The following is a 19,096-nucleotide window of genomic DNA, read 5'->3' as shown; positions in this document are numbered from 1 at the left end:
TTGGCTCTTCTCTTCCCAAGGAGTCTCTCACCTCATGGCCTAATGGAATAGACATCACTAGATCCAATTTACAGGGGAGAAACAAGGCCTCAGATGTGCGGGAGCTCACAGCAGGCCAGATGGAAATCAGCAGCTGAAACTCCATGCCCTCCCTCCCCCATCGAGTCTGTCACCCTCTTAAAGTTGCATCGAAGGACACACAAACCAGAGCTAACATATAGAGGCAGATTTTATTGAAAACAAGTTACACATGTTATATCCCTTTTCCCCTCTGAAAACCTCGCCATTCAAAGGCGAGTTTCTAATTCAAAAACACTCATTTTGGAAAACAAACACATCCCATAACGAGAAGGACAGAGAATCATAATGAATGAAATGTGTTGGCAGGGCGGGGGCGGGGGGGGGGGCGGCGTCGTGGTTTCCCAAGTATCCTGTCATTTCTTCCTTCCCAAGCCTTCCTTTCTATCCACCAGTACCATCCAAATGCCAGCCGAGGGTCCCAGTGATGGTCGGGGGCAGAGACTGACCTCTGAGCCTTCACCCTCCTGTACTGACTTCTCATGCCTGTCCCCTTAGGCTGATGATGTAAGCCCCGCCCTCCTGCCAAACAGCTGCATGCGGGGCAGGAAGACCCAAACTTCTCTACACACTTCTCACTTCCTTACCATTCTTTAGGACATTTCTTCACCATCCTATAAGCAGGTACACACACATGCATATGCCCATACATATGCACACACACCTATATACATGTATGCACGCACGTGTGCACACACATGGATCTATTTTAATGCAGCATCATGTCTATGAGTCTCGGTATACGATCCTGAGCATCTTTTATCTGTGTAAAAAAAAATGGAAGACAACCTAATATGGATCTACTCAGTAGAGACCCCAGGCTAGACCCTGAGGAAGGCAGGGCTTTTCTGCAGTCCTTCCCTGGTATATTCCTAAGGTTATCAAGGAAACATAGGAATTTAAATAAGGGCTTTGCCCAAAACAGCCCCTCCTTCTTCTATGTCCCCTTGATATCTCTGAGAAAGATTTGGGGCCTCGGTAGCTGTCACCTTGCTTCCTCTTGGCAGTCAGACAGTGAACGACATACATAGGAGGGAAAATAGTTTTCTAGTATCTTCTCTCATTTTCTTAAATTTTCATTTTAACAGCAGAATTGCTTTTTCCTAGGAGAAGCACAATGCTTTGCTTGTTTCCCCAGATGCTGGGAAACTTTCCCTGAACTTGGTTACTGGTAATCTGGCCAGGGTTCGGGGATAGTGGCTTCTTGGACATTCCTGTTTATAAAGATTTGAGAGGAGCCCTGGGTGAGGAGCCAAGGAGGCGGGCAAGGATGGTTTCTATCATTAGGTTGATCTGTAAAGGACCGTAGGATGACAGGGGCGGCGATGCCAGTGCTACCTGTGTGTACAGTGACTCCCTAGAGGATTCGGCGCCCTTAGGAGCTGGGTGTCTCTCCTGGCAGAAAGGCTACATCACTACCATGGGATGCTTGCCAAAGGCACATACCAAGGCACTTGTTAAGCTGATTCTGGCCAAGGACTAAGGATACCCCCTTAAGATGGGGAGGAAGGAGGTGTAGCCAAGGGCAGCTCACGGTCAACTCAGCACCACTGGGAGGGATGACCCATGGAAGCAAAAGATTCAAGGGGATGATACAATACAAATTACTTGATGAACAGTCTCAACTGGCTAAGAACCTTGGACTCTTCCAAAAAAAAAAAAAAAAAAAAAGAAAGAAAAAGAAAAAGAAAGAAGAAATAAAAAAAAGGAGGGGGATAGTACCAAAGAAGCCAAGACCTGGAGTTTCTATCTGGTATGTTGCTGGTGTTGAATCTTCATGTCTGTCCTTCCCAGGCCAGATTTGTCATGGTTCCCGTTCCTGCCTCCACCCTATCCAATTTCATAAATCACGTGAAAGGCTTCACTGTGTGTCCTGGTAGAGGATGAGTCCTGAGGAATAGCCCTGTCCTTGAGAAGACCTTCGAACTGTGATTTTGAGAATGGATGAGCAATGCTATCCAGACCCGGGACCGGAAGGAGCATGGCAGCGCTGAGTGGGAGAATATACCGTCCTGAGAGACTGCTTCTTCCTGTTGCAGCCTCCCGAGATCCCTTCTGGGACTGGCCTTCCCTCAGAGGGTCACACTGACAGGTCATCTGACCTTGCTTTGCTGCTGGCCTTGCTAAGGCGGCGCTTGTCAGCACGGTAGCTCGGAGGAAGGTCGTGGCTCAGAGAGGCTCCATTGGGCTCCTCGGGCTTCTGGCTATATTGCATGTTGAAACCTCGAGAAATATGCTCCTGGTCCGGCATTTCCTCTGCAGCCAGAGTGTCTGGATTCTTCTGGGAACACATATTATGACTTAAGTCCCCCAAGTACTTCTCGCCCACTCTGTTCAGGCTCTGGCTGAAGACAGGGGGAGAAGTGAGGCTCTGGGCTAGGCTGGTGGAGGCGCCAAGAAGCTGCTGCTTATCCATCCCCTGCCGGGACTTGGCAAAGCGCTGTCGGATCTTCTTCCAGCCCAGGTGGTAGAGTTCTGCTAAGCTGAGAAAGAGAGACAGTCCAGCCACGGCCATCATAAAGACAATGAAGACGTTCTTCTCTGTGGGCCGCGAGACGTAACAATTGACGGGGTGAGGGCAGGGACTCCTGCGGCAGACGTGCAGGGTGTCCAGGAAGATCCCGTAGAGGAGGTACTGGCCCACGATGAAGGCCACCTCCATGGTGGTGCGGATGAGAATGGTGCAGACATAGGTGTTGAGGAGTGTGCCCCGGAGGACAATCTTTCCTTCCACTTCATTCCAGCAGGACAGCTCTGCCTTCTCTGCCACCGGGTACTCATAGGTACCGGCGGCACGGGCCTCTTTGGTTTTCTCCGCATCCCGCAGCTTCTGCTTTTCCTGCATGCGCACTGTGTGCATGGCATGGCCCATGTAGACCAGAGACGGCGTAGATACGAAAATGATCTGCAGTACCCAGTAGCGAATGTGGGAGATGGGGAAGGCTTGGTCGTAGCAGACGTTCTGGCAACCAGGTTGAATGGTATCGCACCGGAAATCAGCCTGCTCGTCTCCCCAGGAAGACTCAGCAGCGGTGCCCAGCACCAGCATTCGGAAAATGAACAGGACGGTAAGCCAGACCTTGCCGATGACTGTGGAGTGCTTGTGGACCTCCTCCAGGAACTCCCCCAGGAAGCTCCAGTCACCCATTTTGCCAAGCTTAGGAGACCGACTCCGAACCTTCTGCAGAGAGAAAAAGATGCCTGTGAAGGATGTTTCAAGAAGTTTGAAGGCCTCATCATGCTCTGGGCCTTTGAGCCATACCAATGTGTTCTTTAAGAAAGTGCCGCCTTTGCTGGGTGTGACCGTGCACAGCTATAATCTGAGCCCTCGGGAAGCGGATGCAGGAGAATCAAGAGCTCAAGCTTCCTAGGGTCTCCTAGAGGCTACAGTTAGAGGTTAGCAGGGATACATGTGAGCCTTTCTCAAAAACACATATTATTTGTGGATGGTTTAAAATAAATTTTATATGTCTAAAAACTACCCTCTGATTATTAGAGCTGTTTGTGTTTTTTTGGAAGGTGACCTTGGCATCTGGAGCTAGGTCCGTAGAACAGTCCTCCTGACCGGCTTTCCCTCACATGAACTGACAGAAGCTGTGGGTGCATGCACAAGACAAAGTCCAGTCTTGGGTGGGGATGGGAGTCATGAAGCCCCACACCTAGCGGAGGTGCTGCCGGCAGCCTAGGACTGCTGGCCAGGAAAGAGACAGTTTTCTTAAGAGGTTTTCCCTGAGAAGTACCCATGCTGCAGTAAATGGCACTTCCCCTTGTATGTACTGACAGTACTAAAGGGATTGACGTGGAAAAAAAAAAAAAAGAGCAAATGAAGCCTGGGAGGAATAGTCGTGAGGAGAAAAGAGAAGGGAATGGGGGTTGGGGTGGATTTAGTAAATTTACTTTCTTAAAACATGAATTGAATGAGGACGAGGCAAGAGAGCTGGCTCATCAGTCAAGAGCACTGGCTGCTGTTGCAGAGGACCCAGGTTTTGTTTCTAGCACCCACATGGCAGCTCATAATCCCGTGAAACTCCTACTTTGGGGAATCCTGGCCTCATGGACTGCTGCATGCGTGCTGTGCACATGGATTCATGCAACCACACACTGACACACACACACACACACACACACACACACACACACACAATGAGGCCAGTGCCATTTTCTTGAAGCCAATGTACTGAAAAGTACCCTCCCATTCAAACAGTAGAGAGGAAGTTCTAAAACAAGTCAGGGATGGCACCACATGAAGGTTCTAGACATCATGTAAGGTGTGTGTGGCAATGGAGCGTCCATGTCTTACTCCCAGACATTCTGCTGCAGAAGGTGAAGTGTGTTAGATCCTGGCCTGTCCCTTGAGGACATCAGTCTCTCTAAGAGGCCCAGACCCCACCCCCAATCCCTAGGATGGAGAGCTAAAAAGACATGCGTTGTAGCCTAACAGTGGGCCCTAATTAATGGTCTTCACCAGCACCTGACTTCTCTGTGCTTTTTGTTGTGTACATTATGTTGAGCTAGACCATGCAACAGGAAAGGTCCTGCCACCCCCAGAAGGATATTAAAAACCAAATACCGCCTTCGTTTAGGGATTTCTCTTCTCTGAGAGCTCTCTCTTCTGGGCCTCCCCCACTCTCATTCTACAGTAACGGTTACTTCACATCCTTTCTCTTAAAAAATGATTTATTTTTATTGTATGTCTGAGTGTTTTTTTCCTGCATGCATATGTGTGCACCATATGTGCTCCTGGTACCCAGGGGGGGGGGGAGCAAGAAGAGGGCACTGGGTCACCTAGAACTGGAGTTATGGATGGCTCAAAGCTTCCATGTGTGCTGGGAACTGCACCTAGGTCCTCAGAAAGAACAGCAAGTGCTTTTAACCACTGAGCCGTCTCTCCAGCCCCTCTCTCCTTTCTTTAAGCTAACCCTCTTAATGAAGCCTGTATTTTGGTTTTATACTTTAAACCTTTGTTTTATTATTTGTATGATTGTCCTGTTCTTTTCTTTCCTTCTGTATGTATGTACATATGTGTGTATGTATTTATGAATATGTATGTGTGTGTTTTGCCTATATGCCTAAGCACCGTGTATATGCAATGCCTGCAGAAGCCAGAAGAGGGCATCAGATCCCCTAGACTGGGTTACAAACAGTTGCGAGCCACCACGGCAGTGCTGGGAATTGAACCTGGGTCCTCTGGAAGAGAAGCCAATGCTCTACCCATTGAGCTAATTCTCTAGCCCTATAGTGTTCCTTTCTAATGCTCCCTCACCTCAAGGCCCAATTACGGTTTTGAGAACCTTTTTCCTAACAAAGCTAATTCCTGAAAAGGAATTGTATGCCAGCTCCGTTCCCAACCCAACCATTTCTATTCCGTTCTTCTAGCTACTGGGGTGGCCTCTTAGGAATCTGGATTTGCAACAAGGCTTTCAGCTGATTCTCATGCCAGCAGTCCAGGCACTATATGCAGAGTTGGGAAACATGGAGCCTGCCATGTGTTTCTGAGCGCTTACTTAACTAAGTCTGTTTCCTCTCATTCAAGTGGAGCTGGAGGAGCTATACCAGAGGATCTGGAGGGTCCAACGGCGTGAAGAACGTGATATACTGAAATTCACACCATAAATGTTCCATATGTTTTGAATGGCTCTTAGGCAGAGTTTTTTTTTTTTTTCTTTGACTCTAAAAGGCTGAAGAGAGGAGGAGATGAGGAGCAATGGTGGGGGTGGGGGTAGCAGGCTCCGCTTCCCCAGAGGCGTTTCTACTGACCAGAATCAGCAGCCGTGCATCAGCTATGGGGAAAGACAGCAAACAAAGGCACATTGGGGTCACTTTACAGATAGCAGGGGTTTTCAGTAGTCCCCACCTTCAACTCCCATGAGCTTCAGGCAGTAGGACAATGCTGATCTTCTTGTCAGTGATACGGTGTGGTCATTGCAACTGTGGCTCCATTTGCTAAGAGATCTGCTTATAAAAAGTCATATGAATTTCCTTTGTCTGTCCATACCAAGTCCCACTAGATTCCCAGATGCTCTCTGTGGTATCTGAATGAGAATGGCCCCCATAGCCTCATATGTTTGATTGCTTGGAACCCAGCTACTGGAATAGTTTAGGAAAGATTAAGTCTTATTGGACAAGCAGCGGCCTTGTCGGAGGAGGTGTGGCCTTATTGGAGGAGGTGTGGCCTTGTCAGAGGAGGTGTGGGCTTTTTGAAGGAGGTGTGTTCTTATTGGAGGAGGTGTGTCCTTATTGGAGGAGGTGTGGCCTTGTCAGAGGAGGTCGCTGGGGAGTAGGCTTTGTGGTTTCCAAAGCCCACTCCAGGCCCAGTCTCTCTCTGTCACCTGTGGATCAGAATATAAAGCTCTCAGCTTTATATTCTGAATGAAACTAGTGTCATGCATGTCTTCAAGCCATGATGACCATGGGACTAATCCTCTAAAACTGTAAGCAAGCCTCCAATTAAACGCTTGCTTTTAAGAGTGGCCTTGGCTCAATGTCCTTTATTTATGGCTAGAAACCAAATGTGAGTGAGTACATCCCATGTTCCTCTTTTTGGGTCTGGCTTACCTCACTCAGGATAGTGTTTTCTATTTCCATCCATTTGTATGCAAACTTCATGAAGTCTTTGTTTTTTACTGCTGAGTAGTACTCTAATATGTATATATTCCATACTTTCTTCATCCATTCTTCCATTGAAGGGCATCTAGGTTGTTTCCAGGTTCTGGCTATTACAATGGCAATGGGTTTTTGATCCTACTGCACGTACTGGCTTTGTGGGAGCCTAGGCAGTTTGGATGCTCACCTTACTAGACCTGGATGGAGGTGGGTGGTCCTCGGACTTCCCACAGGTCAGGGAACCCTGAGTGCTCTTTGGGCTGATGAGGAGGGGGACTTGATCGGGGGAGGGGGACCTGGTGGGGAGAGGGGGAGGGAAATGGGAGGCAGTGGCGGGGAGGAGGCAGAAATCTTTAATAAATAAATTAATTAATTAAAAAAAAAGAGTTGCCTTGGTTACGATGTCTCTTCACAGCAGTAGAACAGTTACTAAGACGCCTTCCTTCCAGCTACTTGTTTCATACCCTTGCACCCAAAAAAAGCTGAGTCCCTTTTACCAGCCATTGCCTGCTCTAGGTCTCCTGCTCCCTCCTGCGCTACCTTGGTGATGTACAGGATCCTCCACTCAGCCCTTGTCATCTTCTCCCAGCAGGGAGACTCTGACAGCAGACAATGCCTTTTCTTCTGTCATCCAGAGAGTGGCCCAAATAGGTGCTCAGTAGATCTGAGCTGAGCCCCAGAGGAATAGGAGGCACTGGTGCTCTGCCCAAGGGCCAGCAAACTGCTTGTTCCTTGGCTGTGCCGTTAGTAAGCTGAACAACCCGGACAGATGGAGCGGAGAAGTGGTTCAGTGGTTGAGAGCACTTGTTGCTCCTACAGAGGACCCAGGTTCAGTTTCTAGGACACACATGGTGGCTCCCAACCCAAGGGATCTGGGACGCTCTTCTGACTTCTTGTGCACATCTGCATCCACATGCACCCATAATTAGAAGTAAAATAAATCTCAAAATATGAAACCGAGAAGGGGAAGAATGGAGAAAATAAAACCATGCAATTACCAGGAAAGAGAACACAGGTATAGGAGGTATTCAGACTTCAAATTCCTGTTGTTACATGCTGAGCTCAGACAATTAATTCAGTCTGTGCTCTCCTGCCCTCACCCACAAAGGGGATGGAGAGGCCGGGACACAGCAATAGAGTCCGCCGGGTGACATATGAACAGCAATGGGCGCAGAGCTCAGCACAAGATAAACAAACACCAAAGCCATCACCAACTCGAATCCAGGTAGGAAAAAGAAGAGAGGGGAAAGTGTGCTACCACGGAGAAAAGAGAAGAGGAAGGACGAACAGAAAGGGGGAGACGTGAGACACCGAGAGGAACTGAAAATGAATGCCACATTCTTGCAGGATCTGGGACGAGCATCCCACACTTAATCCTCGAAGAATTTTCTCTTGATCTTTTCATTCTCTCATTCATTCCATACAAGTCCCCAGGGAAGTATAAAAATAATTTCAGACAACGGCTGTGACGCTTTGGTCTGGTCTGTCAAGAGGTTTGACTGCTGCGCCCCTAGTTTGTGGTCAAGGGGGTGACACCTGGAAGAAGAAATGCCTCGGGTTTAAAAGACTGTTTAGAACACCAGAGACAGTGTGCCCCAGAGGAGGAAATAATAGAAGTTATCTAGGGAGGTGTAAGAGTAAGACAGACCCCAGGTCCCCGGCAGAGGAAAGACGATGAAGGAACTTTCACTTATGATGACTTCCTTATGACCTTCAGACTATGTGAGAGCAACTCGCAATCGCTGCCCTGTGCCAGCTGTTCAGGGTTCAACACGAAATGTCCATAGCTGGAGCCAATTTTGGAGCTACATTGAGTCCCTTTGGGGCCCAGACAACCACGGCCAAAGAAGTTTGTAGATTAGCTACTAACTGAGTTGACTGGGTGTACAGCACACGAAATGCTTCTAGATATTATCTGTTTCTTGGCAGGAAGTGTGCTGGGGGAAGGGTCAAATGAAGTTGCCCATGCCGTGAATAAATCCAGCGCATACAATGGCAACAGCGCTCAGGCTGTGGTGTTCTCTGGCCTCCCACCACTCTGAAGTCCAAACCCAGATCCACTCATGAGACCCTTCAAGCACCGTCCGATTCTGTCTTTGTCCCCTTTCGTCACATGCTCACTATTTCAGACATCCAGTTCTCCAGGTAGACACATGCACCGTGCTTCTCCACGTCTCCGTCTCAGCTTCTTCTGTTTCTGTCACCTAGAATACCTTTCGTTTCACTCATTCATTTTATGGGTTTGTTTTTGAGGGGCAGGGGGCAAGCGGGTAGCGCTTGCAGTAGCCAGGTTGTCTAGGCACTGGGAAATCAGCATGAAGGAGAGTCAAGCAAGGATTCTTTGCTTTTGCTTAACTTATTTCTCTTTCTTTCCCTTACGGAGAGAAGTTAAGTGCACACTCTCAGAAGGACACGTTAGTACAGCAAAGCTGAGGTTAATCCACTAAGGAAGGGCAGGGAGCTATTGCAACATTTGATGGGAGCTCAAATCTGGTTTACTGGGTTTGTCAGGGCTCGTTGGGACAGGGCCATTCAAAGAGCCATGGATAACTATGTCCCACTTCTCTCTGCAACTGATCAGATCTGTCAATCTCTAAGCTAAAAAAGGTGATCTCTAGAACCCAAATTCTGTTCTCAAAACCCATAGCAGGCAACTTACAACTGCTAGCAACTCTAGGTCCAGGGCATCAGACACAATCTTCTTCATTCCAAGGGATCCTGCAGATAGTGTGTGTGCAAGTGTGTGCATGTGCATGTGTGCACACATGCGCGCACACACACACTTTTAATATAGTAATAAAAAGAAATCTTAAAAAAGGGCCAGGGGTAGCATTGTGCATCTATCCCAGCCCTAGATAAGTAGAGGCAGGAGCATCTATGTTAAACATCTAATCTAGATGAATCAGTGATTCCTAGGTTCATCAAGAGACCATTACTCAAAGAATAAGGTAAAGACAGATTGAGAAAGGCACCTAATATTGACTTCTGACCTACACACACACACACACACAGAGAGAGAGAGAGAGAGAGAGAGAGAGAGAGAGAGAGAGAATAAAAATATTTCTAATCAAGGAGGGAAAATGTGTCTTGATTATGTGTGATACTATCCTGTGGACTTAGGACCTAGGGTGAATGAAAAGGGAAGAGAATAAAGTGAGTTAAGAACCAGCATTCTTCTCTCTGCTTCTTGACTGCACAAAATGTGGCCAGACCAGACAAGCTCCCTGCACTGGTGAGCTTTTGTCAATTCAACACAAACTAGAGTCACTTTGGAAAAGGGAACACCAGCTCAGGAATTACCCTTGCCACACTGGCCTTCGGGGAAGTCTGTGGGACATTTTCTTGATTAATAGTTGATGTGGGATGATACATCCCACCGTGAACAAATGGTCTTGGATTATGTAAGAAAGCAAGCTGAGGGAGCCACGGGGAGCGAGCCAGCAAGCAGTGTTTCTTCATGGCCTCTGCATCAGTTTCTAAGTTTCCGCCTTGCCTTCCATCAATAATAGGCTGCCACTTGGAAGTGTGAACCTACTAAACCCTTTTCTTCCCAAGTTGTTTCTGGTCAGTGTCTATCACACCAATGGAGTAGTTAACTAGAATACTCCCACCGCCTTACAATCCCACCATCCCACCATCCCACTATGCCACCATCCTGCCATCCCGCTATCCCACCATCCCATCATCACACCGCCACACCATCACACCATTCCACCATCTGCTATCCCACCATCCCACCATCCCGTCATCCCGCCATCCTGCCATCCCGCCATCCTGCCATCCCGCCATCCTGCCATCCCATCATCACACCATCCCACTGTCCCCCCATCCCATCATCCCACCATCCTGCCATCCCGCCATCCCACCATCCCGCCATCACACCGTCTCTTCACCACACCTTCCATAATAAACCGTATCTCTTTTAAGCTGTGAGCCAAAACAAGTACTCCCTTCCATAAATTACTTTTGTAAGGCATTTTGTCACAGCAGCGAGAAAAGTTATACAATTAACAACATCACAAAGAAGCTCCAAGGAGGTTCAAATCTCCTTTCTGAAACCCAGTAATACAACTAACACTTTTCAGCTCTCAAAATGTGCTTCTCTGCGGTCTCCTGCCAGCTCGGAGAGCAAGGACCACGCTTCTCTACTCAAGATTGCGTTTCACCTCCAGGATGACAGATAGGCAGTTTCCTGTCAATGATGGATCCTCAAACACTCTGTCCAGTGGTCACTATTGCCTGTTCTGCAGAGCGGCAAACACAGCGATGAGCTGAATAAGGAAACAAAGACTAAAGAAGCAGACCCAGGATTTCAGTTTCTGGCTGATCTAGTGCAATGCCAGTAAGTCTCCTTCCAGCTCCCCTCCAAGCATGCAGCTCATCAATCCTCAGGTCTCTGCCCTTGGAACTTCATGAACTCCCATGAATGTGGGACCACTGAGTGATTTCAGACATGAATCTGCTGGTTAGTGATAATGCCCGGGTCAGCTTTTATGCAATCAAGCAAATATTTATTATGCTCCCTTGACGTAACCTATGCTATATATAGAGCTGGGGAAAGTATGCAGGGAAGCATAACTCATTTCATCTTGAGCACTTTCTGAGTGTCTTCTTACACTAGTCCAGTGCTAGAACTCATAGACCCGAAGGCCGATATGACTCTATGTTAAAGAAACACTGCGCTGTGGAGGAGCACAAATAAACCCATAATCGAACGAGAAACTAGATGTGATGCGTCATACGAACACGTGAAATAGCATTGCCCTCAGCTAGAAGGGAAAGCAGGCACAGGTGGGCGGGTAAGAGGACTTCCCGGAGGAGGCAGCCTTAGTAGATGTGAAGTTTATCAGGGCACAATGGGAAGAGGAGATGCAGGAGATGTGGGGACATTTCAGACGAAGAGCACTGCAGGAAGGAGCTCAGTGGGACAAGAACTGGCATGGTTTTTGGGTGCAAATAGGAGGGAGTCGCTGGGCGGTGGTGGTGGTGCATGCCTTTAATCCCAGCACTCGGGAGGCAAAGGCAGGTGGATCTCTATGAGTTCGAGGCCAGCTTGGTCTACAAAGCTAGTTCCAGGACAGGCTCCAACGCCACAGAGAAACCCTGTCTCGAAAAACAAAACAAACAAACAAACAAACAAAAAGAGGAGGGAGCCTGGCTAGGAGGCCAGCATGAGACTGCAGGAGACTTTAAAGGTCATGCCTCAGAGTTCAGAATAGTTTTCAATTCCTGCGTTCACTATGACCAGTATGTGCCTTGCTTCTGAAGGCAGAGCCTGAGAAGGTTCCCTCCCAGGGAGCTCAGGATGTTACGGAATATACAAGTCACAATCTTCATTACTCCGTTAAGAATGGTTGCAGCATAGCCGGGCGGTGGTGGCACACGCCTTTAATCCCAGCACTTGGGAGGCAGAGGCAGGCGGATCTCTGTGAGTTCGAGACCAGCCTGGTCTACAAAGCTAGTTCCAGGACAGGCTCCAAACCACAGAGAAACCTGGTCTCGAAAAACCAAAAAAAAAAAAAAAAAAAAGAATGGTTGCAGCATAAACCATGTAGGCCACAAGAGGCCGGTGTCCCCCAACATGCTTCTAGAATTACACCTTCATCTCTCCTGTTCAAGAATGCATATTATGAATGAACAAGCAGTTCCCAAAGGGGTAAGATGGAAATCGTCTATAGTCTTTGGTAACAATTTTGTTCTCTGGGGTCACATGTAGCAAACTTTCTAACATAATGCCTGACAACAACTTCTGTGTGTCCTTGCCAGCTTCTGAGCCTTGGGGTACACTGGAAAGTCTTTGGGGGTCTCACAAACATACTAAGAGCCATTTGCTCCACTGGCCGTGTCTCTTTGTGGTCTCCTCAAGGAATTCCCCTCCCGTGTTGTGTCATGCACCTGGTGGTACGTAGACCATAAAAACAACAGTGGAGGAAGAATAGAATTCACATGACTCCAGGACCAAATGGATTGAGGCTGATATTTCTCAAGTGCTGAAGAAAAGGACAAAACTGAACACAGAGTTAGCTCTACTTAGGAGTTATTGTCCCTTCTGGGAAGCTGACTTAGAGACTCCTGTTCCATGACAGAACACCAAGGAGATGGAAGCCACTTCCTTCTGCTGGTGAGAGCGACCTCTGCTTGGCTAATCAGGACTGGATCTGTCTACTACAGCAGACAGCATCACTGTGGGCCATTTCTCCGTGCCTCCTCCCCTCAGACTACTTGGGAAACTTTTCCAAGTTTGTCTAAATTAGATTGCAAGACCACTGCACAGAGGCTAATTCTGGACAACACACACGCTCTGGACAGTATCTTATAGATCTCCGCTTCTCAATAAAGGCTGTTATTCATGGTAATAATAGCGATCCCCCGGGACGCTGCCTCAATCTCGCTCACCATGCAGCGGAATGCAGTGCAGAGGAGGGTTGACTTGCTTCCCAATTAAGAGAATTCTGTCGTAAGGGGACCCAAAGGGCCTCCTCGAAGAATGCCCCAGGCACAGCATTGCGCCAGTGCAGTTTAGTGCGTGAAGTGTTTACTGAGTGACTGTGCCCTGCCAGACGGTAAAGGTGGCTGTAAAGTGCCCTCAGGAATGTCGTCTGCGAGCCCTTGTGTACGGTTTTCTGATTGCTCCTTTCCTGGTAGTTTCCCCTGAAAACAAGCGGGAAGAGTTCCATGCAAGACTAGTCTAAGTTCTCAGCTATCTCAATCGTCTTTACTGTCCTTGAAATTCTCAACTGTGTCGTCTAGTCTATCGAGGGTTACACACACACCTACATACATACATGTACACAGATACACACCTATACACACATACAACACACATACATACTGAATGTAGATGATGGTGGCGATATTATCTACTGAGATATTTCTGTGGGCTGAACACCGCAGAAGCATTACAGACTGTTTATGTTTGAGCCTCACAACAGGCTGAGGAAACAGAAGTCCTTCTCGTTCCCTCTTAGAGCTCAGAGTGAGACCACACTACCAGTGAAGGGTGAAGCTGGAGTCAAACACTGATCATGGAACACCTGGTAGCAGAGTTCCATCTAAACAACGGTGCTATTTTCCATCAGAATTGCCTGCCCTGCCGTTCTTGGGCAAAGCCCCACCAGAAGAAACTGGCCACTTTTGTATGATGCACATGGGACGGTTGTTACACTGGGAGCTGATTTAAGAAGTTGGAGTAATTCTTACATTTCAGGTTTAAGTTCTCAAGGGATTGACCAGGCACCTGACAGTAGCTGCTGCTGCTGAGCTGGGCTGTGAGCTACTTCCCAGCACTAGAGGGTGAGGAGGGGCCAGCATCCCTGAACCTTGATCACTGTATAAGGGAGAGGAAGATGGAGGTGGGAGAGAGGAGGAAAGAGACAGGTGGATGGGATACAGTTTTCCTCCTACTCAAGTAGGGGATTGACTCCTTTTAAAATCAAATTATTTTATTCTGGCAAGGACGGATTGGTGGGTTCAGAGACACCTGCCAGACATTGTTGTTTTGAAGCCAAGAGGGTAAAGGAAGGAGGCAGAATGAAGAAAAAGTTGTGTTAGGAAAGCAATCATTTTCCTCTTGAAATATTGAAAAGGGGTAGTTAGAAGAGGGCAGTGTGTAGAAATACATTAATTTACAATGAAATAGTGGGAGGTCCTTATTAATGACCCTGCAGGGGTTGATTAGTTCCTACGCAATTAGTAAGGAAAACTCTATGACAATACTCAAATGTCTCTATTGTTCCTACGGTCTTGTAATAGATGTATAGAGAGCTTCACAGCGGCAGCAGAGATCTCTTAGACTCAACCTATCTTTATGAGACAACTGTAGAACAGGCACCACAAGAACATTAGCACTGAGGGCAAGATGGATTTCCATGTGCGCAGCTCTTTAAAAGGCGTCATTTAAAACCCATCCATTAACTCTCTCCGGGAAATCATATGATCCCATTTCACAGAAGAGAAAACGGAGGTCTCAGGGTTTGGTAACTGGTCCAAAGTCCCATGGTTCGCAAAGGCAGCGAAGGAAGCTGACTTACCACTCTGATCCCAAAACCCTTTGTCTTTAAAAAGGAAAAGACAAAAACTCTTCGAACCAACCAAGTATGGCAAACCTGCATCCAGGACGCCAGTCCCAACCTGGGAACGGGGCATTGCTCACTGTAGCCAGTCCCACAAGAAGCCGGGGTCTCTTCTGTTACCTTCTGTTTTATCGGCAGAGCAGCTCTTGCTTATGCTGCTTCTGGCCCTAGTCATGTGTCCCGGGCCTTGGCCCACACGCGCTCAGAATCCCAGCCTCTTCAGCATCTGCTACCATTTGGTCAGAATTTACATATAGAAAGTTATTTCCTTTTTTAGCCAGTAAGTGCCCTTAGCTTCTTACTACTAGATGTCTAGCTAGCCAAGCAGCATGCTCTGAGGTCTTGTGCCTGTCACAGCATAACAAGGTCAACAGAAACGGTCACAACTGGATGATGGACTCATGGTTTCTAATAAGAACTGGAGCCAAGACTCCCATTTCCTTGCTCTCTAGTTGAGCAGTCTCAGTTTCCAGCCCAAAACCAAAAGGGAATGTTTAATGCTGGGCACCAAAGAATACATAAATATGTAGAAGCATCTAGAATTCTATTTGGCACATTGGAGGCTTTTGTTTGTACCTTACTTTCTTTTCTGATGTTTCCAATGAAAACCATCAACTGTGACCCGATCAACAGTAACAATTTGGTAGTGAACTTGAATTTGCAAGAAACAGGTTGCTGACTCCGCAAGGCTCTCATAGCACTAGGTGGTACCAGACAGCAACTATCGGGGAGGACACTCGGGCACTGCTAAGACGGTTGTTTAACCAGGCATCAAGACCCTCTGGGCAAGACTGAGGAAGCAGAGAGGCGTCTGTAGGCCTGCTCAGATCAGGTCCTCTCATTCCAGAGGCATTCCTCTTAACACGTCTTTAGCTCCTGCGCATGCTTCATGAGATTGAACAGTTAAAGCCCTTTGAATGTGTTCATAGCTGAAGGCAAAGAAGAATCCAAGCAGACCAAGTTTACTGGAAAGAGAGAGAGAAGTCCTCTCCACTGTGAACTGGGTATCAGAGACATCGGGACTGACGACTTCAGCCTTCTCCTAAGAACTTTCCAGGTTGGCATAGTTGGGGTTCTGGAAGTCCTTCATAGACACCCAGTGTTAGCATCTCATGACGGAGTCTGTTTCGGACTCCAGCTGTTTTGCTGGCCTTAGACAGATCCTTTCCCTGAGCCATAACACACTGATCTAAAGAAAAGCAGTTAGGCAGAAGGGTTGCCTACATTGTTGCATCTGGGGAGCCTGGGACTTGCCCAGGTATGAGAGTTGATAGGTGAGTGACCAAGCCAAGAGAAAAATAAGATTCTTAGCTTAGAGGTCAATAAGGATGGGGTGTGTGGGGTGCGGGCTGTCTATAGTCATAAAAGCAAACAGCACCTTTTCGGAATTAGGTGTCACGGCCAGGCTTCACTGAGGAAAAGGCTTTTGCATCAAATGAGATGTAATTCAGGGTCTGGGGCTAAGGACCAGGTCTGCTCTGTTGCTGGTTGCACAGCTAGCGTGTGATGGCCATTTCAGATGGCAGGCTGGGCACGTAGCTTAGCGGGTAAATGCTTGTACTCGTGTACCCAGATCCTAGTATTCCATGTGCAACAGTAAACAGGCTTTGTGTGATGCTTACTGAGCCTCACAGAAGTCTTCCTCCTCCTGAAGCTGAGGCTCAGAGACATGAAGTAATTTGCCTGAGGTCACACAGCTAATTTCCAAAGCCTACATTTGAATTAGACACCATCACACCCCTCTGTGCTATCTCAATTTCTCTGATTCTGTTACCTCAAAGCTCCCTTTATTCATCAAAGTGAATGGATTGCTGGATTTTTTCCCCCATTATTTGTCAGAAACAATTGATTCGGAAAGCAGCAGTAAGCTGTCATTCACAAGTTAGTCTCTTCCAACCACAGGAAGGAAGTAGGCGTTTCTTACAGGAAAATGGGCATCTCTCTTTTCTGGCTAGCTCAATCCTTGAGCCCCGAGCCAGGCCTGCGAGCACTCAGAGAGCTCACACAGACCGCTGCTGAAATTTCCCCTGGGGAACAACAGTCCTTCCCTGGAAGATGCGCTGGTTCAGGGGCTGCAGGTCTCCCACTTCTGGTCTTGAGTGACAGACATAGCTCACCTGGTCCCTTTGTAATTGGCAATCCCCAGCTATATGATCACCAGTACCCTGGAGGTCAGATGGCACTGTAACAGCCTTGGTGACGGCTGGAGCCTGTGACTTTCTGCTGTCTGTAACCCCCAGCAGCCAGTGGAGGCGAGGAGGGGCAGACAGGAAGGCAGCGGATGTCAGAACCCAAGACTGTGGAGATGCTCAAATGCAGCACCAGGGAAGGATGGGCAACGATGAAAGAAACACAGCTAAGAACAGGGGCAGAGCAGGGTGCTATCTCCAGCAAGCTGTGTTCCTTTTCTAGGTCTTGGTCTCCTTGTCGAAGGAGTTGGACAGGCCTGTGTGAGACCTCTTCCGGTTTTAATGCCCTACGACTTTAGACGGGTACTAGGATTGGGGGTAGTAGTGAGGTAGCTAAGAGATGGGAGCAGTGGCTGGTGTCAGAAACCCAGCCAGACACCGCTGGAGTTCTATTACAGTGGCAGGGCAGAGCCCCTTGACTCGCTGGGTGACGAGGCTCTGTGAACACCATCTTTATAGGCAGCTGCTGAGTGAGGAGAGGGCCTGGGGGGACCAACCATCTGCTGTACAAGGGTTACAAGCTTCAACTGTCTCTGTTGCCCTAGGGTAGGGGTGGAGACCTGACAGGAAGGTAGAAGGCCAGAGTTGTCCCTAGAGAACAGTAAATCAGTCTCTGGGGTGGGTTAAGATTCTGGGAACTAGAGAAGATGGAGGCCACCTAACCTACTACTGGGAGAGCCAGACTGTAGTGCCTGCTTGCCACGGGATGTTCGAGGAAGCTGCCTGCACACAGCGGTGCTGGTCTCTACGCTGCTGAGCATCTCTGGGTTTCAGATCTCCTGACTCTTGGTCCAGTGCTTTTCCTTCTTCCGGGACATGACTGTCTGGTCATGCTCTCCCCAAACCTTGGCCAGGAAGCACCCACATTAGTGAAGAGCGAAGGAGTCTCTATGAGGGACATGACGACGGGGCGCCGGGAAGAGGGGACAGGGACCCACTGAATGAAGAGCGTAAATCCTTGCATAAGTGGTTCTGAGCTGCGTTGGAGCCCGTGGAATCATAGTTCTCCACAGTGTTGCTACAAACCGGACCAGAGAGGGTCCTTCTACTTCCAACATTTTAAAGGAGAACAATGAGCACCAGGAGGAGGAAGTGTCACACCCAAGGTCACATAGTTACTTAGGGCACCAGCCCCAGGTTTCCCACCCGGGGTCTGGGTTCTATTGCCACACGACCAGAAGCAGGGAAGGAGCTGGCAGAAGCCACCGCCTCTCTGCCTTCAAATAGGACAGAGTCGTCCAGGCCGCCTCGCTCGGATTAACTCTCGGATCTCATCAGTCTCTTTCACCTGACCTCAGGGGCAGCTGGGATTCCTATACAGCGCCACTGCACATTGGAGACATGATACAAGGCAGGAAGCTAAGGAGAGAATATTTTTAAACTGCCCAACATGGCTTATAAAGGTAAAAAAAAAAAACCCAAAGCGCTCTCCTAGATGCCGTGAAAAGCATTTCCAAAGAGATTCCATGCCCAGAGAAAACACTGTAAAACTCTGCTGGTTTTTTATTTTTAAAGGGCCAATTCCCACTTCCCAACAGTTCTTGGAAGTGGACTAGTGACCCACTTCTTAAGATGCCCCAGGGCACTGCAATTCCACAGGGGCAGACTGGGACCAGAGGGGGCCCCGCCCCTCCGCGCTTTTCAAGACAGAAATCAGTAGATTTACCAACCTTCCTATTTAATTTAATCCGGCTTCACTATGGCCGGAACAGAGAGGGCTAGGAAGTCAGGTGCGGAGGAAGACCTGCTTCTTCTCCAGCCTCCCTCTCTGAGCTACTTCCCGCTGATGAGTAGTTTAAGCGTTTAAAGTTCAAGTCCACCCTTACCTGCTTCCTCTCCTCCTCCCTGGAGTTGGCTTCTTCGGGGCTCTGGCTGCCGTTCAACTGCCCACTGTTATTCGCTCTTGAGCCTGTCAGTTGCTCCCCTCCCACCCTCTTTTAATCGCTGTCCCGTACCCTCCTCCCTCCTCCCACTTCTTCCTCCTCTTTCTCTCTCCACCCCTTTCCCCCTCTGGGTCCCTCCCTCCCCTCTCTCTTTTGCGCTCTTAGAATTTTGCACTCATTTAAAAATCTTCTGCCCTCCCTCTCCTCACCAGCCCCCGCTCCAACCCCGAGAAAGACTCCGCTCTTCTCCCCCAGCCTGCCGCCCTCCGCT

The 19,096-nt window shown here is 48.4% G+C and overlaps 1 protein-coding gene across 1 annotated transcript; it reads right to left on the bottom strand.

Annotated features, from left to right (window-relative positions):
* Positions 1-211: 211 nt before the first annotated feature.
* On the bottom strand, positions 212-18,852 carry Gja5 (gap junction protein alpha 5). The gene is made up of 2 exons (XM_050124822.1): positions 18,769-18,852; positions 212-3,259 (listed from the first exon to the last, which is right to left on the bottom strand). The coding sequence occupies exon 2, from the start codon at positions 3,224-3,226 to the stop codon at positions 2,159-2,161; it is 1,068 nt and encodes a 355-aa protein (XP_049980779.1). The 5' UTR covers positions 3,227-3,259; positions 18,769-18,852; the 3' UTR covers positions 212-2,158.
* Between the last annotated feature and the right edge of the window lie 244 nt (positions 18,853-19,096).

Source organism: Alexandromys fortis, unplaced genomic scaffold (assembly GCF_014885135.2).
Source record: "Alexandromys fortis isolate MF-2015 unplaced genomic scaffold, M_Fortis_MF-2015_v1.1 scaffold_235, whole genome shotgun sequence".
NCBI classification, from domain to species: domain Eukaryota; kingdom Metazoa; phylum Chordata; class Mammalia; order Rodentia; family Cricetidae; genus Alexandromys; species Alexandromys fortis.
The sequence above is the reverse complement of the archived record's forward strand: the minus strand, read 5'-3'. Positions and strand labels throughout refer to the sequence as shown.